Here is a 27,025-nt window from a genome sequence, read left to right as displayed (position 1 = left end):
AACCCCTTAACTGATCCCTTGACCATGTGGAAATGTCAAAGTACTCTGAATAGACCCAGAGCTGTCAATAGAGTTGAAATTTCATATCATAATGTTGGGCCATTACATCCTACGAGAGGCATTATGGGAAAGAACTACAGAATTAACTATGAAAAGACCCACGAACCATGGAAAAGCGCCTTAACCAGAAACCTGCTGTCCTCAATATCTTGGGTACCAATAGGGCTAGACATCCCAATCGCCATCTTTTTTCATTTTTACTGTACTTTAGATGTTTATAAAGGTGCTACCTCTTTTCAAAGGCTCAACATTTACTAGGAATTCATATTTGTTTCATGTATGGTTGCCATTTTGCTATACTGTATCTGCTTCAACCCTCAAGATACTGAGAAGGCCCAACTTTTCATCTCAGGACAAATCCGAGTGAGAGACGACGCATATATGTATATCCTTATGTTATTTGTATAGTGTGATCATCGACAGTAAAGGCTCGTACAGGATCAAAGGCACAAATATACTCAAAGAGTGAGTGGAGAGGTAACTGCTTTCTGAGAGATCACTGTATTGTGATGTGGTGATGTTTACAGAAGTACGTCTTTAACTCTTTCCAAAATAGTAGCAGGGTTGGGGCGGTCCTGATGGATCCAGGGACATTGTTCTGGGTTCTGTGTGCATAGATGGAAAAGGCCTGCTGCTTTGTCTTTCTTTTTTCACACTTTTTTTGTTTCCAGTCTGTTGCTGTCCCGGTTGCGGGTGTGCGAGAGCCCCCAGAGATGGGTACTACACCAGAGATGCTGGACTACAAGTGTCCTCCAATACCACCTTTGATATTGTTAGATGGAGCCTTCAACTTCAGCTTCTGGGAAAGTTAAAACTTTCTTTGGTACAAACCACCACCCGCCACATGTCAGCGTTGTGTCTAGCATACATGGACCCAGCCATTGTGTGTATGAATAGTCTTTTCAGGTTGAAAGATTTGATTGACTGGTGACTAACTGCATAACTTCTATCGTTGAACAGCTTGTCCTTAATAAATAAACACAGAGGCTTAACCGTTTGATTTACTTCCTTTCCAACAGCCACAACACACAGTGCCCGACGTGTTCATCTGGATGCTCAGCAACAACAAGAGGGTGGCCTACGCCCGCATCCCCTCGAAGGACGTCCTGTACTCGCCCGTGCTGGAAGAGAAGGGCAACCACTGTGGCAAGATCAAAACCCACTTCCTCAAAGTGAGTCATCGTTCATGTGACTATCTTCATGTGCTGCTTTGCAATGGTAGACATGCTACACAGTCCCCCGGGGGACCACGCGCACTGACCCATGCTTTCCTTAAATGGCTGTAAAGTGTATTACTGTGCGGTGCCGGCAGATTGCAATCTCTGATGGGCTGAGCAGGGGCCATTACAGAGGAGCCAGGCAGCCTCTGTGCATGTCCCCAGGCTCAGTGTTATTTCAGGATATATCAAAAAATTATTGTTTCCATAATTAGAATTTGATGCCGAAATGCCATGCACTGATGGGCGCTGTACTGTGGTCGCCTCAGATTTAATGTCGGCTACAATTGTGGTTTCAGCTTAAAAATGCCATTTCCAATAATATCGTTTTATTTCCCGAAACCTGTTATTGTGAAAGTTAATAAATTAAATCATTCGAGAGCCTTTATTAGGTGCACATTTTCAGGCAATGAAAAGAGAACCAGTAGCCATTTAAGCGCGCTGATACCCGCGAGGGTCATGTTTGTGCTATATGAAACTTTTCAAGAAAATAAATGGAGATAGAGACACGGACAAATGGTACACAGCATTGGGCCGACATTCTGAGCGCGGTGGTAACTTAAGGGCATCTGTGGATGAATTACAGATAGTGCCCCAGGGCATAATGGGCTTGTGCACCAGCTTTTCTGACCCCCTGGCCCATACTTGTGGGGCCCTTTCTTTAACCCCTTGCGCGCTCGTGACAGAACCATTCCGTCACAAGCACAGCGCCACCGCAGCTCGTGACGGAGTGGTTCCGTCACGAGCATGGCGGTGCCGCGCGGCCCCCCTGCCCCCTGGCGCCGCGGCGTAATTACCGCAGCGGCCAAGGGGTTAATACTGATAGAGATGGCAAACATGTAGCACCAGCGCTATCTTCAGAGGCCTTTCCCTCACTTGCACGGGGGCGTGGCCCCATACAAATAAAGGAATCACTTTGCCCCTGTGCCCACGCCACATTACGGACATGAGTGCAGAGGCAAACGGGCCCTTAGGAGACGCATTAACAGTGTGCCGCAAAAAGGTGGCACACTGTAAGTGCGCCCCCTGAGGGCAGCCTTCTGGAGGAAGAGAGATGGTTTTGATGATGCCCCAGGGATCACCCTGCAGGTGGGTGCAGCCACTTACTTCACCCAGCTGCAAGGGGATCTCTAACCCCTCTTCAAAGAGCAGGTGGGCTGCCGCCTGCACAGAGAAACGCAGAGCCTCTTTGAACTATTTCACCGAATGCGCTACCCCCGGGCAGGCGCAAGCTTGTGGCTCCTCTATGTGCAGTGCACTCATTGCAATAGGGTGTTCTGTCCCTGCTTGCCCCGGGCACATCTACTTAAAGGTGCACCATGGCACAACCAACGATAGTGTGCCCTGTATGTAATACGGGCCACGGAAGTATCAGTACTGCAGCTGCTCCAGCACATCCTTTTGCCTGTAGATTGTATACATTATGTTATGTCTTGTTACATGCATTTATATTCAACCGCTTCACCCATAAATAGATATCCTTTCACATAACTGGTCATAGTGAAAAGGAGTATCATCATGATCAGTGCACCTCTAAAAGATGACTAAAACAACCATTATTGCAACAATGCTATCAGTTTACGAGCTTTGAAATCATCTGGCAGGACCAGCAGATGATACTAACCACTGAATTAAATAGTTTCCTGCTAAGCAGGAAATGCTGAATGCACATAGCAACATCTTTATGATGAAAAGGGTGTGAGATGCGATAAATTTGCCAAATGTCAGAACAATTGCGATAAAAGTTAAATTTTTTATGTTAAGAATGTGAAGAGAACCTGAAATGGTAAGGGAAACTAATTAAAGGTCAGAGAATTCAAACAGAGCAAAGAATACGTTTGCAAATATTTTATTAATGTTATGATAAAAGCCGAACACACTCACATTCAGACTCTCCGCTCAGGTGGACAATTAATTCGGGACCTGACCACAGCCAAATGCAATCCAGTCTGTTAGTCTTCCAGCCCAATAGCCTATGTACTTAAAGTGTGCACTGAAAGTGCTAATTTTAGACTGGCCTCTTCCACTACACAGTGCCGGCAGGTGTCTCAAATTGCCGAACAACTGTAGAAGCGCATTTTTCCACCTGCGACGGAGGTAAATAACTGTTTGTCACCTGTACTTTAAGGAAAGCGCTCCTATTGGCTGAAAATGTAGCACCATTTGTAGGCATCTATAGAATAATTACTGAGTACACTAGGGCACAACACAACACCAAGGGCCAGATGTAGGAGCCCTAATACCGGTCGGAAACGGCCGATTTTGGCCGTTTCCGACCGGTATTAGGGTTTTCAGATGTAGGGCATGCATTTACAGAATCGGTATTTTACCGATTCTGTATTTACAGATTCGGTAAAATTACCGAATCGGTAAATACAGACTCGGTAAAATACCGATTCTGTAAATGCAGATGTAGCTGGCACATGTCAGAGTGCCACAGGCCTTCAGAATTCGGTATTTTACCACCCAATCCTATTGGGTGGTAAAATACCGAATTCAGGCGTGCATGCACATCTGTGCATGCACACCTGTGCCATGTGACACACAGACATGCCCTTAGGGCATGTCTGTGTGCCACATGGCACACATGCCTGTATTGGGGTTCTAGAGGGTGTCAAAGTGACACCCCCTGCACCCTTGCTGAAATCGGTATTTACCAAATCTGTAAATACCGATTCGGTATTGTCCATTGATTCCTATGGGCTTCAATGCCCATAGGAATCAATGGGCATTACCGATTCGGTATTTACAGAATTGGTAAATACCGAATCTTAACGATTCGGTATTTACCGAATCTGAAATACCTACATCTCCCCTCCTCTTTTTTACCACTTCTTAAATACCGATTCGGTATGAATCGGTATTTAAGAAGTGGTAAAAAAGATTTACCTACATCGGGCCCCAAAACTCCTGCAGAAGATGAAGATCATGCTAAGAGGCCACTGCGTAGATTTTCTTCCTAATATTGCTGGAGGAATTTCTTCTCAGGCTCAGAAATAGAATACATTTTCCAAAAGGACTGATAGCTCCAGGATCAGTTGGATTGGCACATTCAAATTCTCGATGGGAGGGTAAACATAGGCCCAGATGTAGGTAAAATAGATTTACCGATTTTTAATTACCGAATTTTACCGATTCGGTAATTAAAAATCGGTAAATATAAGGGGTGGATATGTAGGAACATCCAGATGTTCCTTTTACCGAATCGGTAAAAATCTGTATTTACCGATTCGGTAAATACCAACCGGTAATGCCCATTCATTCCTATGGGCTGCAAAGCCCATAGGAATGAATGGGCATTACCGATTCGGTATTTACCGAATCGGTAAATACCGAATTCCACAAGGGTGCAGGGGGTGTCACTTTGACACCCTCTGGCAACCCCAAAAGAGGCTCGGGTGCCATGTGGCAGGCATACCTGCCCTAAGGGCAGGTCTGCCTGTCATATGGCACAGGTGTGCATGCACACATGTGCATGCACACCGGAATCGGTATTTTACCATCAAATATATTTGATGGTAAAATACAGATTCGGTAAGGGTTGTGGGACTCAGAAGAGTCCCACCTACATATCAAAATTATCGATTTGGTAAAAATACCGATTCGGTATTTTACAGATTCGGTAAATTTACCGATCGGTAAATTTACAGAATCTTTAAAAATATGCCGCCCTACATACCATTTTGTAAATACCGGTCGGTAACGGCCGAAAATACCGATTTTCGGCCGTTACCGACCGACCGACATCGGGCCCCTAGTTCCCTAGGCTTTTCGGAAATGTGGAGATATTGAAATGGAATTACTTGGAAGGTACTTATCATTCTAGCATATGAATGATTGCTCTTTAGTTCTTTAGTAGTCCAATGGCCCTCAGACGGTTAACCGTAAAATAACAGAAGTGAAAAAATAGGGATATGGTTTGGATTTCCCACTTCATATACAGATTATGGCCATTTACTATGCAATCCTCAAAATTATTATTTGATTGGGAGATTATATGAGATCAAAAGAGACCAATTCTTGGGATCCTGGGATCCGAAAGTCAGTCTTAGAGGAGTGGCCATTTCTTTAACATGTCCAAAGGTCAGCAGAGTAATATCCACAGTGTGTTCCTGTTCAAGAGATTCCTTTGTGATTCAATATAATTTGTGCTTCCTTAGCCCAGTATTCATGGAGGTATAACCTGCTGCCCACTGACAACAATCTAGAAGTTTGGAAATCCTTCCTGAGTTCACCTTAGGTCGCTCAACCTGGAATGGGAAAGGCAAGGGACCGGGTCTGACATATACTGAGGGCCTTGAAGCAGACAGGTTCAGCTTAGGTGTTCTGACATACAGAGACCATTATTTTGCCAATGGGCTCACTCAACTTCTCAGAGTGAGCCATGGGCTGCGCCAATTTTTAATGGCTCTTCTCTGGTGGAGGCCGAGGATCATTCCAGGGATATCTTAGTTCGAACAGGTACCGGCAAAGAGCTTCCCACTGTTGGATTTATTCAAGTCTTTCATCTTTTGAACGGGCATTCTTGCATTTGATGTTCGATCATCAAAGCTTGAGCCATCAGACCTGCAAAGGTGGCCAGTGGATGGAATGAACCATTTTATCTTTAATTTGCTCGATCAACTCCCTGCGAAAAAGAGACCAAAAGGTCCATTCAAAACCCAAAAGACTTTAGTTGCTAGCTGGCAGAATCGTGTGATATAAGACAAAACATTCTATCCATCTTGATTAATATGACTAAGAGCCTCTTTGCCACAATGCTTCAGATCAGGGCTCTCAAACAATTTTTTAGAAGCAGCCACAAAAGTGGCATAATTGGAAAGTACTGTCGCAGGGATTCCGTTCTCCTACAGAACTGTGCATAAAGACTTGGAACCTCAGTGAGTTAGGGTGTGCCAAAACCTTAGTACCCAAAATCCCCTACCAGACTAGCTACAGTGCCTCATTGGTCATTACAAACTCCCAAAGCTTAGACAAACCAGAACATGGACTTAGAATACCTCAGGTAACGTGGAACACATGAACACTCTTTCGTTATACAATCAGTTCAATCCAGAACAAGGAGTAAAAGAGGACGCGTGCATATTTGAAATGTTTATTTACTAATGCAGTGTTCTCAAACGCAGTATCTTAGCTAATACAAGCAAACATATTATAAGAAACAAAGTAATCAGCATAGTTACTAGTCCATAGAATACAAAAGGTGAAAGCATGTTAAAATGCTAAAATGAATAGGTTTAAACAACACCTAATTCTCACCCTCCCTAGCTAGTATATTATATTATATCTAAGAAGGTCTCTTTGGGTTTTAGCAGGGCGGGCCCATACCTCAAATCTTAGTGGTAAGGGATCACATCATCTTCCACCAGCTCTCTGCATGCGAAGCACCATCAAGTGTGTGTGTATGCTCTTTGCAAGGCAATATAAAACGCGCCTAAAGCCTGAATTTGGCCGTAGCTGCATGTATGTTATGTCTAGGAAGGTGCGAAGATCAGACCTCACAACAACTGTGTCGAGATATCCTTGAAGGCTTCAGCACTCACTGTACAGACACGGCTCACTAAGCAAAGCTGATATCAGAGTAACAACATATTATTCGTGTGTGAATCAAAAACACTCTACTAGGCTCAAAGCTACAATAACATTTATGTGTCGTGTGCAGAAGCGGCAAAAAGGTAAAATGGCGTTTAAACTCCTAATAAGCTCATGCTAACTTAACACAGCATATAGGCAAAGCATAACTATATGACAGTACCACTAAAGGGGGTCATGCAAGCTAACACAAGCCTTGACAAGGCACTGATTAGATTTCCGACCTTATCTCGATCTTGTGAGAATTTCACCATGCGGAAGGCAAAGATCACCGTCAGTGAATCCAGAAATTCCTTTACTTTGTTTGGGTCCCCAGAAAATCTTGGAGTCGCAGGGGAAACCATTTGAACATCTGCAGTTCTTGTAGCAATAGTCTAACATAGAGAACAATGTTTATCATGCAGTTGTTGTAGGTCTCTCATCTACTATTGAACTGCCTAAACCAAGGCATGCATCTGATTCACTGGCGCACCTGAGCTTCAGATGTCAGATTGAATGTTGGTCGTCGCAAACTGTCACAATAACTACACCTGGTGGAGTATCTCAGGTTACTTTTAGTATCCGACGTCCAGGTCTTCACAGTTTTCACAGCCAGAGAAAAGGTTGACCCCTTCCAGTAGGCATGTCTCCACTGACACTAATTACCATCAATCAAAAAATGACCCTCATAAGGAGCCCCAACATCAGAAAACCTCCAGATGGTGGTGAGGCTCTGGAGTCTGCCAAGTTTTACCTCAAAGAAAAGCCACGCAGCTCAAAGAAAATACAGACCAAGGAAAATCCAAACTTACCAAGAGGATGCTTGAAGCAGGAGCTGGAGAGTTAGCAAGGAGCCTGAAGAGAGGCAGAAGAAGTCAGAAAACTAGGAACAGAAACACAAGGAAACAATCCATGAAAAGATCTAGAGCGAAGAACACAACTAAGTACTGCTTGAAGCGTTGTGAAACGAGGAGTACAAGGCTCATCCCCTTTATAGCAAAAAAGCAAGAAATGATGTCAAACAAGCTGTCCTACTCTTGGTTTTGGAAAACTGTTGCAGATTTGAAAAACATGGTGGCCATTTTGAATTGGGAAGTATACCTTCCCAAGGACCTCCACTGAGGAACCCTGGGAAGGAGGAGCCTGGAGACGCTGCATGCATCTCGTAGAGGAGACCCCCATGGAGATGATTGTAGAAGGTCTCCTCAGGACTGGCGTAACGAAAAGTGAGTGGGCCTCCCTGCACGGTACTTAGGGGGCCCCCTCCGGGCTCAATCAGGAGCTCTCCCGGCCAGAGTTCAGTGCCGAGGGGGCCCCTTGGAGCTAGGGCCCGCCCCCCGCACCACGTGGGCTGCGGGGGCCTGTGTTACGCCCCTGCTCCTCAGGAAGGGTAGTAGCACACTGGGGCTGAAGGGATTCTCCCTGCAGAACTCAGTGTCGAGGAGGCAGCACATCCTGCCTTCTGAAAAAGGGGCCCAAGGGAGATGGTGGGCGGGAGGATGACCACTGCAGCGGCAACACAGTTGTGGCACTAGTAATGTGCATAATCATATCAATGTCCTTACTACAATAATTTGATTTTCTTAACCACTAAATTTCCGTTTTACATATTTGAATGACGTGATTGTCAAATTCCAGACTCACTTTGTAAACCTCCAGAAATCATGAACTTTTCTGTGCTCTGAAGAAAAGGGATGGGGAGTGCACCTTGTTGCTGAACAGTTAACATCTTGCCATGGAAATGAAGGATTGGTTGATTTCTGTTAGTTATGTTTTATGTTCAGATTTGAACCTATATGAAGTCTTCAAGTATTATTCGGTTATAACAAAAAAGTTATCCAATCAATCACAGGTTACTGAATGAAAGAGGAGTGGAACTGCAATCTAGGCCTTGAAAAAGGGACAAGTGTTGTGAAACACGTGTTAGCTGTTTTCTTTGATTATTCAGAAAAAAGCATTATTGGAATATGTATCTTGTGAAACATCACATACTTGGTCATGATTAAGGCTGTAATTGGGTTTATTAAAACGGTTCATGCAGTATTGTCTATGTTTGAAGGTTTAATTGTGCAGGCATGTAATGTATAACAACATACAAATGACAAATAATATTGTGAGAAACATATATATGATATTATCAAACAAAACTGCATTTTGAAGTATGAAATTGGAGTGCCTTTTAAATATGTCTTTACATATTGTATGTAAATGTTATGAAGGCAATTGTTACAATCATTCTGATTAAATGTGACACAATTCATTGTGCTTTTAATTTGTGCTTCAAAATTGGTAAGGAGGAAATTAGGTGCCAATACATAATTGTGCTTTATTCACACTAAATAAGTGACCATTTCTTAATAAATGATCACAAAATGTTTTCATTAAAAACGAACCATGATCTGAATATTTTGTTGCCTGACTTTCATTGAGAAAAATGTTTGGTATGTGTTTCCTTAGCTGCCAGGAAAACGTCCTCCTGGCTGGAATGTTCAGGCTAAAGTGGATGTGTATCTTTGGCTTGGACCCATTAAATATTCCTATGTGATCCTGGACAACCTTCCTGTGGGTTATGAGCTGGAAATGCACCCAGACGCTGCTGGGCACCATGGTTCTTCACCAGCAGGTGTAGTCTACAAAGGTAAGACAAAAAGTATACTGTCTAATGTTCAACTAGCATGAGAGTATCGGATTATTCACCAATGGTGTAAATCAATGCTACAGCTAAAAAGCAATTGTGACTAATGGCCTGATTTGGGTCTCAGTAACCGGGTTTCTCCGGCACACCGGTGATGGACATGTCGTCGGCCAAAATATAAATCCCAGAGGATACAATGGGATTTATATTTGAATGGGCAGGATATCTGTCACTGTTGTGACGGAGTAACCCTTCCACCGAGTTCTAAAACAAGCCCCTAAGTAATGCAGACATTTGCAACAACTAAACTACATTACTATATGTCTCGTTATCAAGATTATATAATTTTGTGAAAATACTTTAAATGTATTTATCTTTGGAATATCTTATTGAAGGTGATAGACTGCCAGCACAGTACTGACATGTTGGCTCTCCCTTGCATCCTTCGATCATTCTCTCAAGGACTATGGCAAACAAGAAACACCCCAAACCCCAGCTGACAACAGGCATATATGTACTTTAGGTGTACTTCCCCACAAGTTGTTGAGAGGGGCATGATGCCCTCTTCTAGCCCTGAGCTGATACTGCCAGCTTAATCTTATGCAACCATTACCTCAAGTCTGGCCACCATCCTTTTCTACCACTTTGGGCAACACACGAATACACCATCCTACTGGCCACATCAAAGAGACACAACCTTCTTTTCGATTGTGAACACAATCATTGTAGCATTTATTAAAGGATTGTGTTCCAAAGTGTAAGCAGAGATGACAAGCTGCCATTATTAATATGTTCCCCAAAACTCCCATCTTTAAGTTGAAAAGGCAGAGTAACTTCAATGCATAGAAAGAAAGGACAACATTACATTAATCAAATCTAGCTAAAACATACTATTGCAGCGCGAAGAAATGGAACAGTAATTGATAAGAAAAGGCATTAGTGCCATTCACAAACATACTATGCTGTGGTACTTTAATACATGAAAGACTCCTTGAGGCTCCTGGCCAATTGGCAAGGATGTTCAAACTTTATTCTGGCCTATCTTCCTCTCTTCTGATAGTCTTTGATATGGTCCCTCAAGCAATATGCCCCTTTGCTATGAAAAAAACCTTACCTACCAAATTGCATTACTAAACATTTACAAACTGAACCCCCAGATATATTGTGGGTCATTTCTGGAGAGGGATATTCTCTCTATTATACTACTTTCTGTAAAAATAATTTCATGCAGTATTTGAAGTTACTGCATCCTTTGTGTCTTCAGGGATAATTTATGTTCAGTCACAAGTATTCTCTATATTGGTTTCCACTATACAAGCCACTGTTGTATGTGCACAACTACATAGGTACTTTTTTACATCATCAAAGGGTCATGGTCACTTCTTCATGCCCTCTTTTAGGACAGATCACATTTAAATCCTCATGACCATATAAAAAGTGCAACATGATCCTCAACTCAAACTTTCTATAATTGGTATAAGAATGCTTTTTCAAATCTTGCTTACAATAAGTATGTACGAACTTGGGTTTATGTTTATGTTTCTCCTACACGCAAATAGGGGTTACTTTATGTAGTTATTGTTAGCTCCATTTCAAACCGTCCAATTTTTACTCTCTTCTAAAATTAGAAAAAGTAGTGGCACATGCAAATAATAATTGAACATATTTCTTAGCCTTAATATGTTCCTTTTGAAAAGCCTTGCTCTCTTTAACACCTCTTGATCATCTTTCTGTTCTCAAATGTACTTATATGCAGACAAGCTAGACAACAAACACTAGTAGCTCCCATACTCGTTCCTTTTATTTGTATAAGTGATCGTTCATCCTTGTATATAACAATATATTTCTTCCGAATTGTTTCTCTACAGATCTGGGTAAATTGAGTTGATGGCCTCTCAGGAAGTAGGTGCCTAAACAGAATATCTTCCAATACTTCAGTGGAATCATCCTGCATTGTATATGTGTATACAGCAGTAATGTCAAGCGTGTCTAAGATTTCACCCTCCCCTCTGAAATTGAGGTCCTCAATATTTGATAACATGTCTGTAGTGTCTTTGATATATAATGTGTACATTTGAACCAACAGCCTAAGAAATACATCAATGTATTTACTTAAAGGTTTTGTGACAGCATTCAGACTGGAGACAGCAGGTCTCATAGGTGAATCTATAGGGTTTTTTGAACCTTCAGCTGACTGCATAAATCTGAAATTTTAGAGTTCTCATTAATGAAAAAGTGGAATTATTGTTCCAATAACCATGCAAAATCCCTTAATAGTTGTAAAAGGTTGGGAGTCACCCTCACATAGGAATCCTTAACTTCCAAAAGTGTCCCCATTCTTTCAGCATAGTTTTGAAGTAAAAAATCTGTGGGATGTTTTATAGTAACTGCCTTACCCTTACTCATATTATTCAAGGGTTCCCTCAGATCTGTGGTTAGATCACTTTTGATCTCAGTACTAACCTTGGCATTTTGTCAATCTTGTGCCTCCACCACAACAAGATACATTAAATATAGATATTCTGCCCTAGGAAATCTACCTTGCTAATAATATGTGCTGATTCACACAAGTCTGGAAAGAGAAGCATCAGTGGAGTTCTAACTACAGATTAACTACTGAGTCTGATGGTTCAGCGAAATAAGGCATCGACTGTGGGGATCTGGGTTTGACCCCATGGTCACTGGTTCTAATACCAGGCGATCCTTTTTCCAGTGCAATAAAATAGGTACCATTTAGTTGGATACAAACACACACCTGTAATGCGTGCAAGTGTTACGAATATATGTTAATAACTAAGTTGATTCAATTCTAGTTTCAAAAGGCATATTGGTGAGAGAAGTCAATGTCACAGTAAAACAGAAACAAAATTGATTATTATGTACAACCCAACCACTTACTACTGGTGCCAGATCAAGGTAGTAAGAAGTGCTGTGTGATCTGATATCGCTGATTGTATTTGATTTGATTTCATTTTGTATTGCATTGTGCAGAACAACACACTTTCCAGCTGAGAGCCCACATGTACCAGGCCAGGGGATTAATTGCTGCTGATAACACTGGACTGTCAGACCCCTTTGCCAAGGTGACCTACGTCTCACATTGTCAGACAACAAAGGTAAAGGAACAGCTGTTTATAAGCAATATTAAATTACTACAATATGGGAAAACTTGAAAGCTTACAGTGTGCCTCTCTGGTAGCATGAAGCCACATCTAGTGATACAACTTTATTATAAAGCTGGGGGGCGCTAGGTGGCGCCGGACCAAGATGGCCGCACTGCTGTGAGGCTCCCGCTCGACCGAGCGATCTCGCCTATCCTTCAGAGATCCTGACCGGGCGCTCAGCCCTGAATGCTGCCTGCCTGCCTTCGCGCTGCCGACCTCTACACGGCGGTGTCTTCCTTTCTCGCAACACCCCACCCGGCGAGCAGCTAGCGGCCGCGGAAGTCTGAGCGGACCCACTGCCGTTTCCGCGACTCCTGCCCGCCGGCCTGCCCTGCCGGGAAAGGCCGGTGCTGGGAGGCCTTCCCCATCGCTGCCGGAGTGGCGCAGATCGCCGGGACATCCCGCCGCCGGCTGGCCAGCAACTGCCTTGACGGGGACTCCTCGCTACTGCCCTGAGGTGAGCGCTGCCTGCGAGGTGTTGCCGCGTCCCCGTCCAGGCCCTACCAGCGCGGAGCCGCAGCATAGCCAGGCCGCCGAGTCCCGGCCTCCTCCCGCCAACCGCCATCTTGCATGACTCACTCGGCGGCTGCACGGGATCCAAAGCAACGGGACGGCGGGTGCCTGTGGTGAGGCCGCCGCCGCAGTTCCCACACGCGTTGCAGGGCGACGGGCCCCTCTCCTCGGCAGCGCTCCCACCACCTCCTTGAGCGGCAGGACTGCGACCCAGCGGGAGACTGCCCCCTTCCACTTTCCAGACGCTCACTGACAGCTGCCTCCTGCCTGGCCGCCACTTGTGCCTCTGCCTATACAGCAAGACTTTGATTCGGCGCCATACACCTGGTCAGAGCAACGAGGGTGGCAGTCACCCCCCCCCTCCCCTCTCTCGCAATGGTGGCCTTCTCAGCACCCCAGTGGCACAGCCTGTGAATGCCTGGCGCTGTAATTTGAGGGGAGGGCTGTCTTTTCATCATTTGTGGCCTTTGGACTCCATACCTCCGCAGGTGTAGTTTCTGGGGGCGCTCCCTCCTCCTTACAACTGCGCTGTCACTGCAGCGATCTGGCGCTCTTTTCCCCCCCTCCATCGCTGCCGCCCAGACGCACCATGGGGCGCAACGATGCCCGTCAATCCAAGATCCCATTTGAATCCAAACGGCCCACTGGGGCTGCGCAAGAGGTGGGGAGCAGTCCTGCGGCGTCGACCCCTCCGGAGGACGACTGGAAGACTTTATTGCTTAGTATGAAACAAAGCCTTTCCACGATTGACGCCAAAATAGACACCATGAATTTACGCATGGACAGCGTGGTGGCCAAGCTGGACCAGCACGACGGTCGCATCAGGGAAGCTGAGGGCAGGATTTCTACTTTGGAGGACGGAGCCGCTTCATCCCATAAGCAGGTCACGCAAATGGACAGATTGCTCAAACTCATCGCTGATAAGAATGAGGATTTAGAAGCGCGGTCCCGCCGCAACAATGTCCGCATTTTGGGCCTCGCGGAGACTACCAACACTGGCAAAATGGAGACGTTTGTGGAGAATCTTCTCATAGAACTCTTTGGTAAGGAGTCCTTCTCTCCGCACTTCATCGTCGAACGGGCCCACAGGTCCCTGGCGGCGCGTCCTCCCACTGGGGCCCCGCCGCGCCCTGTTATTGCGCGCTTTCTGAATTATAGGGACCGGGATGCAGTGCTGAAACGCTCGAGGGAGATGGGTACTGTCAACTACTGCAATACGTCTCTTTCCTTCTTCCCTGACTTCACTGCCTCCGTCCAGGACGCCAGACGCAAATTCTCGGTGGTGAAAAAGAAACTGCAGGCACTGGAGCTCCCATACGCCATGTTATACCCTGCCAGGTTGAAGGTTACATGCCAAGGCAGACAGCATTTCTTCCAAAACCCGCAGCAAGTGGAAGACTTTCTCAAACATGGACGGGGAGGCCGTGGTGGCGAAGACGATGCTGATCCTCACGCCCGCCGCTCCAGACCCTCCTCACCACTGTCACAGCAGGACTGAATAGGAGCGGAGAGACATCGACCCTCGTCGTCTTCACTTTCCTGCTACTGGCTGCAATTACTCTGACAGTTTTACGATTACCGGTCAATTGAAGTACTGATCGCTCGGTCACCCACCTCCGTCCCACGATAGACGCCCGGAACCCCTGGTGTCTGTGGGTGAGAGTAAGGAGGTGGTTGGCAGGTCTGGTGCCCCCTGGCTCTATATCCCCCTAATGGGCGAGCCCCTGTACACCCCCTCCCCCCTATGGGGAGGGGCAGCTGTCATACTATTTCTAGTTTTCAGGTTACGTTGGGGTTGGGTGGGTGGGTGGCTGTTGTATTCCCGGCTAGTTGGGGTTGCCGGTGTGGGTGGGAAGAAATTGAATGTCAATATTACTGTCTTTGCTGCGCTTGTTGTGTGGTCACTGGGGGGGTTGGGTGGGGGAGCTCTGGGTGGGGGGAATCATCGCCGAATCGCCAACGGATTTAAGGTGCTTCTTTACAGTATAACGTGTCATGGAATCTGTTATGTCTTTGAATGGGTGACGTAGAAAATCTGCAACCAACACAACAGTTGAGACTGGTGTCATGGAATATTCGTGGGTTAAATGACCCCAGGAAGAAGAGGCAAATATTGGGTTATCTGGACAGACAGAATGTGTCAATTGCTATGCTTCAAGAAACCCACCTACTGCCAGATAGCTCCCCCCCGTTTGCGACTAGGTGGGCCTCCTGCAAAGTTTTCTCTTCCTACTCTAACTATGCCAGGGGGGTGGTGATCCTTGTTCGGCGAGGGCTGCGGTTTACACCCGCTGGGACGGAAGCGGATGCCAGTGGCAGATACTGCATGGTCTGGGGGCAATTATATTCACATACTGTCCTGCTTGCATGTTATTATGGCCCCAATACTGATGACGTCTCCCCTCTACTCACGATGTGGGGAAGGATTCAGACACTGGGAATAGGCCACGTCATACTGGGGGGCGATTTTAATACAGCCATTGCTCCATCCCTAGATAGGTCTCACCCCCAGGGGGCGCACTTCTCCCATACACAGCGCGCACTGGCCTCTATCACAGTCGAACATCACTATGTAGATGCTTGGCGACACCTGCACCCTTCCCTCAAGCAAGGTACCCATTTTTCTGCTGTACACTCCACTTGGGCCCGGTTGGACTACCTGTTCCTCTCGGCCAGCCTAGCGTCGTGGCTGACCAGTGCCCTGCACCTTGTTAGGACTTTCTCTGATCACTCCCCAGTCCTAATATCGCTATATATACCCATTGAAACCTCCCCTTACCTGAGCTGGCGATTCAATCCCGCCCACCTTACGGACTCCGCTTTCCGTGCTGAACTAGAACAAGACATCCAGGACTTTTTTGAGCGTAATATTGGTTCAGTCCCGGATCTCACCACGGTCTGGGAGGCCTTTAAGGTTACGGCTCGAGGTTGGTGCATCGCCAAGGGAGGAGGTGTCCTTAAATCACTACGGGGCGAATTGCATAAACTTGAGTCTGAACTTCGAGACCTAGAGCGGATTAGGACTCGCAACCCCCGCGATGCTGCTACTGCCGCCCTCCTTAGGGAAAAATTATCCGCATACACAGAGGCTGCTGACAAGGAGGGACAGTTCATAGGCAAACAACACACCGCGCGCATCTATGGCGAGGGAGATAGACCTGGCAGGGCGCTCGCGACGGCTGTCAAACCCCCTAGGTTCAACAACTTTGTTACCTCCCTGCTAGATGAACACCGCATCCCGCAGAGAGACCTTCCAGAACTACTCCGAATCCTCACACTTCACTATTCCACTCTATACACGTCTCACAGATCGACACCAATAGACCTACGCCAATACCTAGATGACACGGCCATTGCGTGGCTGGGCCCCACTCAGCAAAAATTTCTACATCACGCTCTTGAACTAGACGAAATAAAGGACGCTATCATGTCCATGAAATCTGGTAAAGCACCCGGCTCTGACGGGTTACCAATTGACTTTTACAAGGCCTACCTTCATTTACTCGCCCCGATCTTGCAAAAGGTGTATTACGCTGCCCTTGAAGACGGTACCCTGCCGCCTTCTATGCGCGAAGCCCTTATAGCGTCTCTTTTGAAGCCTGACAAGCCGCCTGTTGACTGCGACTCTTATAGGCCTCTGTCGTTGCTCAATACTGATGTTAAAATATTAGCGAAAGTGCTTGCAACGCGCCTTAACCTTCTGATGGAGCGCCTAGTCTTACCGGACCAAGCGGGGTTCGTCCCTAACAGGGCGACCTCCCACAATTTACGCACCCTTCACGCCGTACTTCAGGACATTAATCCCCGTTGCGAGGCAGCTGCCGTGTTCCTGGACGCTACCAAAGCGTTTGATTCCCTCGAATGGGACTATCTCCTGTCTCTTCTTGAGCGGATGGGGATCCCGTATAGCTTCTTGGATTGGATCAAACTACTCTACACTAACCCATGCGCCTCGGTGTTACTGAATGGTGCTAGATCGGCCCCCTTCGTCATTCATAGAGGCACTAGACAGGGATGTCCCCTCTCCCCTGTCCTCTTCGCGCTCGCGATTGAGCCACTAGCAGCTAAACTTCGGCAACACCATAACCACCGCTCTCTTATCTACCCAGAACGTCAACTACTGGTGGCACTGTATGCAGATGATATCACTCTTTACATCCACAAACCGCGCGAGAACCTAAACCCTGTTCTGCGCGAAATTACTAAATTCGGTGCCATATCGGGCGTACAGATCAACTGCTCGAAGTCCGCCCTTTTTCCCTTGACGGACAAAACTGAGAAGTTCCCCCTTGACTACCCCTTGGTGTGGGAATCAGAGGAGCTTAAGTACCTGGGCGTCGTAGTCTCCCGAAATCGAGAAGAACTTATCAGGGCCAATTTTGGCACTGTCCTGGATAAATTGTCTGATACCATCACTAGGTGGATTCATCTCCCTCTCTCCATGGCGGGACGTATATCCCTCATCAAGATGGTTATCCTTCCAAAATTCCTGTACCTTTTCACCAACATCCCGTACAATCCGGGATCGCATTTTTTTCGCTCCCTTAACTCCCAACTGTCACGCCTCATTTGGGGCGGTAAGCAGCCCAGGATTAGTTTACAAACTCTCATGCTACCATACCACCAAGGCGGCTTCGAGGTACCGAACTTTCAGCGATACTATGATTGTGCCCAGGGCCACTTTGCCGCCTACTGGCTTCACCCTCCTCCCTTTATGGCCCACTTGGCTGTAGAGGACGGTTATATGAGGCCTGTGCAGCCGTCGGGCTACTTACACACCACGCCCCGGATCACTGACCAAGACCCGACCACGGTGGACTGCACGGTTTTGGCCTGGCAGCGAATAGCGCGACACATGGGATTCGCGTTCCTTTATTCCCCGCTTATGCCCCTAGCACATGACCCGCGGTTGCGCATGGCATGTGAGGAGATCGGCCGAAAATTGCTAGTAAAACTGGCGGTCCACACATGGGGCGAACTGTACCTCCAGGGACAATTCCGCACGGCGGCTCAGTTTTTTGGTGAACATACCCCCTCTGTAATGGACACCTTCCTTTATGTCAGGCTTCGTCAAAATGTCAAGGCGGTCACGCCCTCTTTCCCGGACGAACCAGACACACTGGCCCCCCTCCATACGCTCCTACAGGTTGACTCCCCGAAACACGTGGTGTCTATGCTATATCGGCATGCACAGCCGGCACCATCCCCCCCCTCCCTTAGATCCCGCAGAGACTGGGATGCCGATCTTGGCACCCCACTTTCGGACGAACAGTGGGAAGAAAGCTGCTCCCACACTAACGCGGTTACCAGTAATGCCCGTCTCCGGCTACTGCATTTCAAATTCTTGCACCGCACCTACTTCACTCCCTCTAAACTGTTCCGACTCGGACTGAGCGCCTCCGTTGCAGGGGCGAAGGGGCTGATTTTTTTCACCTTGCGTGGACCTGTCCCGCTGTGGCGATGTACTGGCGCGAAGTTTTCGAGGCGTTGTCTGATATGGTGGGGTGGATGTTACACCCTGTCCCAAGATAGCTCTGCTGGGTCACTCAGCGTCGACATTGAAAACACATAGGAAATTTTTCGCAATAGGCCTCTTGCTCGCCAAACGCCTTGTGGCATGCAAATGGGGTAGGGGCCGCGCGCCCAAGTTCAAAATATGGCTTAATACAATGATCACATGGCAAGAACAATTACGCAATTACGCCGATCTCATGCCTCATATGTCCCGCCCCAAAGATCTCTGGGGACCCCTGGTAGCCTACCTTCTTAGAGAGCAAAGGGACGACTCTTCAGAACCATGCGGCACGCCCTCCTTGCATGACTCCGCGCCCATTTCATAGCCATGTTACACGTATCACTACTGTTTCCTGGTTCCCACCCCCCCCCCCTCCCCACCTCCTTGCCTCCCTCCTCCCATGTCAGCCTAATGTATAGCACTGGTTTGCAGCATCACTTACCCTGGAGATGGTTGCACTGCATCCCCCCACAGACAGTTGCATGGCCCCCCCCCCCCTGTCCTGCGATTCCCCCCTGTCCACACACAAGTTATGGCGGTATATCACGTGGGAGTTTAGTTTTGTTCAAGGTTTATGTTAGGTATTGTACCAACAAATTATAAAAGAAGCCTCAAAGCACTAGGCTTGACTGTGCGGCACTTCCAGAGTCGTATTTCTACTTTGTATGTTATCCAACGATGCCAGTTTATATCGCGGCCGGCCCGTTTCGGGTTGTAGGCGGCATGCTGTGTCTAACATCGGTAATGCTATACTTCTAATGCTGGACATGTTATGAACTGATTCTATCGATGCTGCCGGCCTGATGTCACAGGTTGTAGGCGCGAAGCTGTGTGTTGCATTCTCCTTATTGCCGATAAAGGCTTCACAAAAAAAAAAAAAAAAAAAAAAAAACTTTATTATAAAGCTAATACATGATGTGACATACACAATAATGTATATAAACAACATAGTATTTCAAAACAAGGCATATCATATAACATTTCCTGTCATTCTAAACATAACACACAATGTACCACAACTTATTATAATGTAATGTAACCATGAACAGCATGCCACGATGTAGCAAGGCAGAACGCAAGATAAATATCATATGTTATACCATAATAGAAGACAGCATATTAGTAGTAGTGATTTATTTGACCAATTATTCCACCAGATCATTCAAAAAATAAAACATACACAAAAAAATACATTTCTTTAAAAAACATAATACGATAGTATGAACAACCATAAAATGAAATAAAAGCATATATTACTTCATGATAAAAGAACAACTATAAAAAACAATCACAATAATTCCTAAAATCTTAATAGCCATAGTAATAAATTCTAATGATTGATAAAAATCTTAATCCTGCAGCATAATATAGTTAGCATAACAGAGTTTAACCTAACATTACACAACATAAAGTGATATGACATAATAAGAAGATTGCATAAAATAGCAATGTATAGCATGACATAACAGAGCATAATTTAACAAAGTTAAACATTTCATAGCAAAAAACATATGATGAATAGCATAGCATAATCTAAATGACAACATTTAATATTTAGCATTACTTATTACATATTACAGCATAAAATAAATTTAGCCTGCATCACACACAATCCCACAACATTGCGTACATATATAAAACATAACATAGCCACAACTAGCTTGGCATGCCATACTGTAAGAGAGGATAATACATTACAATGCAACTTAAAATACCTAACTATAGTATAAAATACTACAACAAAATATAGATTTCAATACCATAAGTATAAATTTGGTAATCCCTATATGAATAATTGATGAAAAAGGGTTCAGGCAGATCAGGTCGTTTTACCCCTTTTCTAGGTTTGCCCGGTGTTAGCCGCTTCTCACCCAACTCACGATTACCAAATAAAGAGGCAGGCGCTGGAGACTGGAAGGCAGGAAACAGGAGTTTATTTCCGACGGAACAGAACACGTCAAATCAGACAACAGGGTATCTTCTCGAGGTGCTCTAACAAGTTTCTCTACGGCTCCGTCTTTTATACACAGGTTTATGATGTACAAACATTCCTTATTGTAATAAAGACACTTTGAAGTACGAAAAGGCATGTTTGGAATCCCAGCTTCAGGCCTATTCCCATACCGGTCGCTCTGATGTTGTTTTCCCCTCCCAAATGTAACATGTGATTGTAATCTGCAGCCGGACGTCCCAACAGGACACGAGGGCAAGAGGGGGTGGTCAGATCTAAGGTTGGGCAGGCGATAAGATCACGTTATGCTATGCGGGGCCGGAGGGGGTACATCCACGAGACCTAGTTTTATGATATGGGACTGGGTCGAGAGGCCAGGTGTAGCCGGGGGGGGGGGTCATCAGAAGAGAGGAAGGGTGTTCCTAGGAGGAATGCAGGGGTGTTGGTCAGATCTAGGGGTGTGAAGGCCTTGATTAATCACCGCTCCTCTGATGTGAGGCGAGGTCCTACTGCAGGGAGCAATAAACTGCATCTGTTGGACTAGGTGATGGCCTGGGATCAGGCCGGGCAATTGGGCAGGGAGGAAGAGGTTACCAAAAGGGCCTGTTCTATGGGTAGGATGAAAGAGCGAGGGGGCAGGGGTTCAGCACGGAGACAGGGTCGTGTTTAGTGGTGCGTTTATGGCCCGAACAGGAGAGACCGGGGGCTATCGGGGCGCGGGGGGGTACTTGCGAGGCTGGGGGGAGAGAGAGAGAGAGAGAGAGAGAGAGATGCAGGCTATTGGCAGTGGGCAGAGAGGTCATGACACACAAAATGGCTACTATCTATGTTCGTGATGGGGCCTAAATGGGGACAAGATGGCGGGGCCACTGTGCCGTGACTTTTGCTTTACCTTCAACAGTGGCGAGGGTGAACACAAATGAACGCCGCTTATGAACATATTCATTGTCATTTTCCACAGTCGCCGCTTTTTAACATAAGTTAGGTCATTTGCGTGTTCATCATAGCTGACGGGGTGTACATATAGTCGTGTGTTGTCAATGGAATAGCGTTTGTCAATACTGGTGAATTTGCATATAACCGTGTGTAGTTGATGCGACATACGAGGTGGAATACATATAAATTTACATTTGTCGTATTTAAAAAGTGACAGATGAAACATTTTACAGGCAAAAAGTGGTTGAGGGAGGAATTTAGTCCAATACAAGCAATTAGTCAAGGGGTGTAGAAAGTTCCGAAACAAAAAAAGGGGGGGATACTTCGTTACAGTGTCCTTTTTCTTTTTGTAGCGAGCCATCACTGGTAGGCTCTGGTAGTTAGTTTTCTTCCGTTGGCGCTGTTGAGCACCGGCGGTGGAGCTATAGGTCCAGCTCGGGTCCTTCTTTACACGTCGCAGGGTGTGATCTGTCCTTTGCCGTTAGGCCACAGTCCTGTTTCCTAACTAATCTCTCTTAAGGGTGCCTCATGCTGGGCACCTGCATTTCTATCTCGGAGTCAAAATCCACGTGGAAAGGATAGAAGGGGGGTTTTGTCGGATAATCGAGGGAGGAGAGGGCGGAGTGGGACCGGATCTTTGAGACGGACCAAGGGAGCAAAAGGGTGATGCGCAGGCAGGTCCATCAATCGGGCTCAAAGGGGCGGGGACTTCTGGCACGCGTGGGTCAACAAGTAGAGGGCTTCAAGGCAGCCCTCCATTCCTTCGTTTTCTGCGTTTGAGAGTGGTGCATCGTCCCGCGTCCCGTTGCTCTGCGGCTCCATCTTAGGTCGAGGTCACACGCGCCTCATGATCTGTGGCCAGGCTGTGCGTCACGTCCAGCTCCTCTCCTCCGGTGACTGTGTATCCTTGAATGGGTACAAAACAGGTTTTAGCGAACTGGCAAGAGAAGGCATTTATACATTTCAATTCCGTCCCAGATCTAGGCAGTTGGGGGTACGTTTCATCGGTCACGGTCAGGAGTTATCACTGTGGAGCATGTATACAGGCATGTCTACTGAGTTTGTACTAAGTCTATTTGGCGTTCATTCATAACGTATGTGGCTTTCTGACCCTAGCCCTGGCAGTCTTCTATCAACGTGAGAGAGAGGGATAGTGGCTAAACATTCTTTTCCCGGGGGGGGCAACAGTTAATCGGGGTCCTGTTATACTTCGTGCTATGGAGCTGGGGTCAATCGGGAGAAAACGGGGACGTTTTGGACATCCGTACTTGGGTGCAGAGGGGTGGGGCAATCTGGGCATTGTTTCTAACGAGCTGAGAACAGAAAGCCACTGACATATAGTCCTCCTGTAAGAAGGCCAGATTAGGGGACTTCAGTCGTCTAACCTGTCCTTTCCTTCATAGCCAATTCTAGTTCCATCATTTTACAGAAAGGAGAGGTAGTAATATGGCAAATTACAATTGTTATAGTTTCTGTCAATTTGCCGAACACCTTTGTGTTCGAAAACCAATTAGGCTCGTGCCGGCGGGGCACAATGTTACCACAAAAAGGAAGATGGAACAGGGGGGACCCTCGGAGGGAGAGTCGTCCGCATTTTAAATGAACTATTCGGTACACGTACAACATGAAGAGAGAGAAAAAGAGAGAGAGTGAGAGAGAAACGTGTACAATAATAGGCTATTTAATGCGCACACAACACAAAACAGTAGGAGTCATGTTATAGAACAGAAACACAGACTGAGGGACAACGTAAATCCATATACTACGTACACATGAATTCAGGCGGGGGGGTACATGTATTATATACAGAACTCAAGACAACACATAGAACAGTACTTGGCCAAAGATATTTCCTCCTGCATGCTGCGCATCCTTAGTATCCTATTTAATTCGCTTGGCTGTCTTTTGCTGTTGGCCTCTGTTGCAAATACTTACGCTTTCGTCAATTGTTCGGGAACTAACCCGGTCGGGCTAGTACTTACGGTGGGATCTTTGAATCCTTATTAGCGAATGGGTATCCAGGCTGAGGCAACGGAGGGTGTCAGTCGGGGGAACAATGGGCAGCTTCGAGTTTCATGTCCATGAGGGTGCGAGAAGGAGGTGGTCAATCTTAAACATTGACAATATTCTTAGTCTTCCAGGAGGAGGGTACTTGGGTAAACCTCACCCTGGAATAGCCCTGAACCTTCCCCTATTTAGTTATCGTATGAACCTACTCGTAGGTGCACGTCATTCTTGGTTGCATTATTCAGGGGCCGGTTGGAGTCATATTTTTGTCATACTGCAATAACCCGTCAAGTTTCTGTTTCGGCCCCCCCTTTCCAGTCGTTGAGTTCAGAGAGAGAGAGAGAGATGGTCGTTTCTAAGTAAGGGTGTGTTATATCTATGTTTGCTCGTCGTGTATAGGCACCATGTTCGGACCCCCTTTTTCCCCATCCCATCGGTCGTTCGATCATCACTCAAGTCGTACAAAAACATCTCTCTTATCAAGTCAACGCGTGCAACGTATATCCAGTCGAGTTATACACATCCGGTCATACACGCGTGCATTCATATCACCCAAAGTCGTCATGTCCTCAGGGGCAGTCCCCATGGATAATGTATCATTTGTCCCCGCGGAACCATGGCGCGTTGCTTAGGTCTTCTCCATACTTTGGTCGATGTTCCGATGTGACCTGCAGAAAGAAGGGGAAAAAGAAGGGGTGGGGGCAGCGTTTTAAGACACATCCGCGCGCATAAACCCAAAAGGCTTTTACTTACCACGTATTCGACCTATCTCCGCGGGGTGCAGTCCCTTCCATCTCGGCGTTTTAAGCCCAGAGGGACTGGTAGTGCGGGAGGCATAATCATTGATGGACTGCACATTGCATAGATCGCCCACGTGTGGTATTGCGGATCTTGTGTGGGGGGGGGGGGGGTCGAAACAAAAGGGCAGTCAGTGTAAAGTGGGGGTGAACTCGTGTTCTCCTACGAGGAGGCGGGGTGCGTTTACAGTGGTACCGGGTCTGGTTTAGGGGCATCTGAAACAATTTCCCTGAGATATGTGGCATACAAAGTCAAACAAAACACCGGGACCTTTATCGATTGCCTTATGTTGCACAAAAGTAAAAACACACGCAACAAACTTGGACCATTCACATTTTCAATTTTTCTGGGTACTTTGCTTTTTAACCTTTCAGTAATCGACTTGCTTTATTTCGCCTGTATTTTACGTAGATCGGAAACAATGGCTATGTATTCGAACTTACCAATCCAAGAGCTACGACTATATTTGTCTTTCACAAAATCTTTATTTAAAAAATGTTGACGTACAAATGCAGGCCTACAACCACGTGGGCCAGCCACGGAGCAGACTGGAACTGTACATGAGGGCATATTTATCTGAGGAAAACATAACTGAGTCGGTGGTTGTTTTATTTCATCAAGGTACGATAAGTGCAATAAAATCATATCGAAAATTCATTGTAGGCAAGTACCATTAGTGTCAAAAAAATTCGAACTTTCAATAATACTGTAATCAATGATGCGTCAGAACTTAATATCAATTCATTGTCCGAATGTTCAAGCAATACTCATCCCCTCCCGCCATGTGCTTCAAACACTGCATACATATCTCATGATATCAAGTCTGAGCATCCGGAACACAACGGGGAATTGCGAGTTTCGTTTGTACCGGCGCCATTTTGGGTGGGGTCAGGCGGGTCCAAGTATAGTCAAAATGTCTCCACCAACTCGGGGTTGGACCAGAATCTCTTTCGGCAGTCCAGAAGTTCCGCTAAGGGGCAACAGAAGGGACCGGTGACATGAACCATTAATCAAAGAAAAGGGAGGGGGCAACAATCTTTCCTACCGGGTCATACTGGTGTTCCACCGGAACTGATCAAATCAGTAGTCTGCAGGATTTTTGGTCATTCAAACTGAGGCTGGCGTCAGCATGAGAGCGCCAACGTCTCGTGGCTACGTCTTGGTCGTTCTGCGGGCAATCATGGCAGTCATTTCCCATCGGGGGGGCGGTCGGGGGCCCGCGGAGGTCGAGGGCCCTCCGCAGTTCTCGTAGAATCTTCAAAGCTGAGGAGAACGCCTCTGGACAGGGGCCCATTTTCTGGTTGACAGGCGACCAGGCCAACTTTTCACGCCAGGCCCATTCCTGCAAAGTCGACCGCCATTTTTAGGAGTTCTGCAGCTACCGGCAGTCACTGGGTCAAATGAGCAGACGGACTCCAGCCTGCTGGGCGAGGTGTCGTAGCACCGCGACAGTGGACGAGACCCTGCTGGGTGAGTGGAGCGTCACTATACCGCAAGAGTGGACGAACCCTTTGCCGGGTGTGTGGAGCGTCCCTGCACCGCAAGAGTGGACGAACCCTTTGCCGGGTGTGTGGAGCGTCCCTGCACCGCAAGAGTGGACGAACCCTTTGCCGGGTGCGTGGAGCGTTGGGGGTGCAGCTGAGGGGCCTCCACCTGGGGAGGCGGGAGAGGCTCGTCCGCGCCGTCTCTCCCTCCCAGTGCACCCCACGGCGTCTCGCTGACATTTGTTATGGCCGGACCAGGCGATGAAGAAGAGGGGGGGGTCGGAGGCATATGCAAGACATCCCCCCCCATGGCCTGCAAGGCGCCGGGAGAAGAAGGGAATGGGAGGACCAGTACATTCCGGGTCGGGCCCATGCCTTCTCCGGCCGAGGGCGGCCGGCCGCTCTTTGCCACGGCCCCAGGAACGGGTCCCTTGGTTCATCCTGGGGACAGGCCTTGGTGCGTGGTGTCGCCTCCGGACTATTCGCGTAATGGTTCTCCACCCCAGGCCGCCGCCGACGGCTTTTTTAGACTTTCTGACGCCCAAAAACCTACTAGAAAGTAGCCCAAAGTAGCCCGACATTGCTACTTTGGGGAAGGAGGGACAGGAACGGCGTCAAGCAGACGGCAAAATGCATTGTGGGTTTGTTGTTGCAGCCGTTTGCCATGTAAATAGTTGTTTAATATATTTTTGTTCAAATAAAAACGTTTTAACCTGTTACTTTGCTATAGTGTTGTATATTTCTAATATTTGCCTAGGGTTTGTCGTTAATTGGGCGGGGTGGTCGGTGGAGCCGAGCTGTCTCGCAGTCATCATGGCGTTGAGTTCGGCTTTCCTCACTAGTTTCATATTTCCTGAGGGGTTGTTCCTAATGCTTCCATTTCAGTGAGGTTGAAAAGAGATCTCATCAGTGGCCTACTGATTTTACTCGATTCCTTTTGTTTTTCCTAACGATTTTTATGTTCTTTTATTTGCTAGCACGATACAGCGGCTAATCCGCATTTTCTTTATAAATGTCCTTTTTATTAGGGGTGTCCTCCGGTGGAGCCAGATGGTCTACCTCTAATAAATGGTCCGGGCTGAACCAACTACTGAGCAATGGGGGGGAGATAGGCATGACGGGTTACAACGGGGACAAAAGTCAGCACTACCTATCCTTCGCTACTTTGCGGAGA

The 27,025-nt window shown here is 46.8% G+C and overlaps 1 protein-coding gene across 1 annotated transcript in view; it reads left to right on the top strand.

Annotated features, from left to right (window-relative positions):
• FER1L6 (fer-1 like family member 6) overlaps positions 1 to 27,025 on the top strand; it is a 777,028-nt gene that overhangs the window by 511,991 nt on the left and 238,012 nt on the right. The window contains exons 18-20 of the mRNA XM_078686795.1: positions 1,080 to 1,232; positions 9,306 to 9,486; positions 12,475 to 12,599. Of these exons, the coding sequence (XP_078542921.1) occupies positions 1,080 to 1,232; positions 9,306 to 9,486; positions 12,475 to 12,599 (459 nt within the window). The remainder of the gene's footprint in view (positions 1 to 1,079; positions 1,233 to 9,305; positions 9,487 to 12,474; positions 12,600 to 27,025) is intronic.

This window comes from Lissotriton helveticus, chromosome 4_1 (genome assembly GCF_964261635.1).
Source record: "Lissotriton helveticus chromosome 4_1, aLisHel1.1, whole genome shotgun sequence".
NCBI classification, from domain to species: Eukaryota; Metazoa; Chordata; class Amphibia; order Caudata; family Salamandridae; genus Lissotriton; species Lissotriton helveticus.
This window is presented reverse-complemented; position numbering and strand designations above follow the sequence as displayed.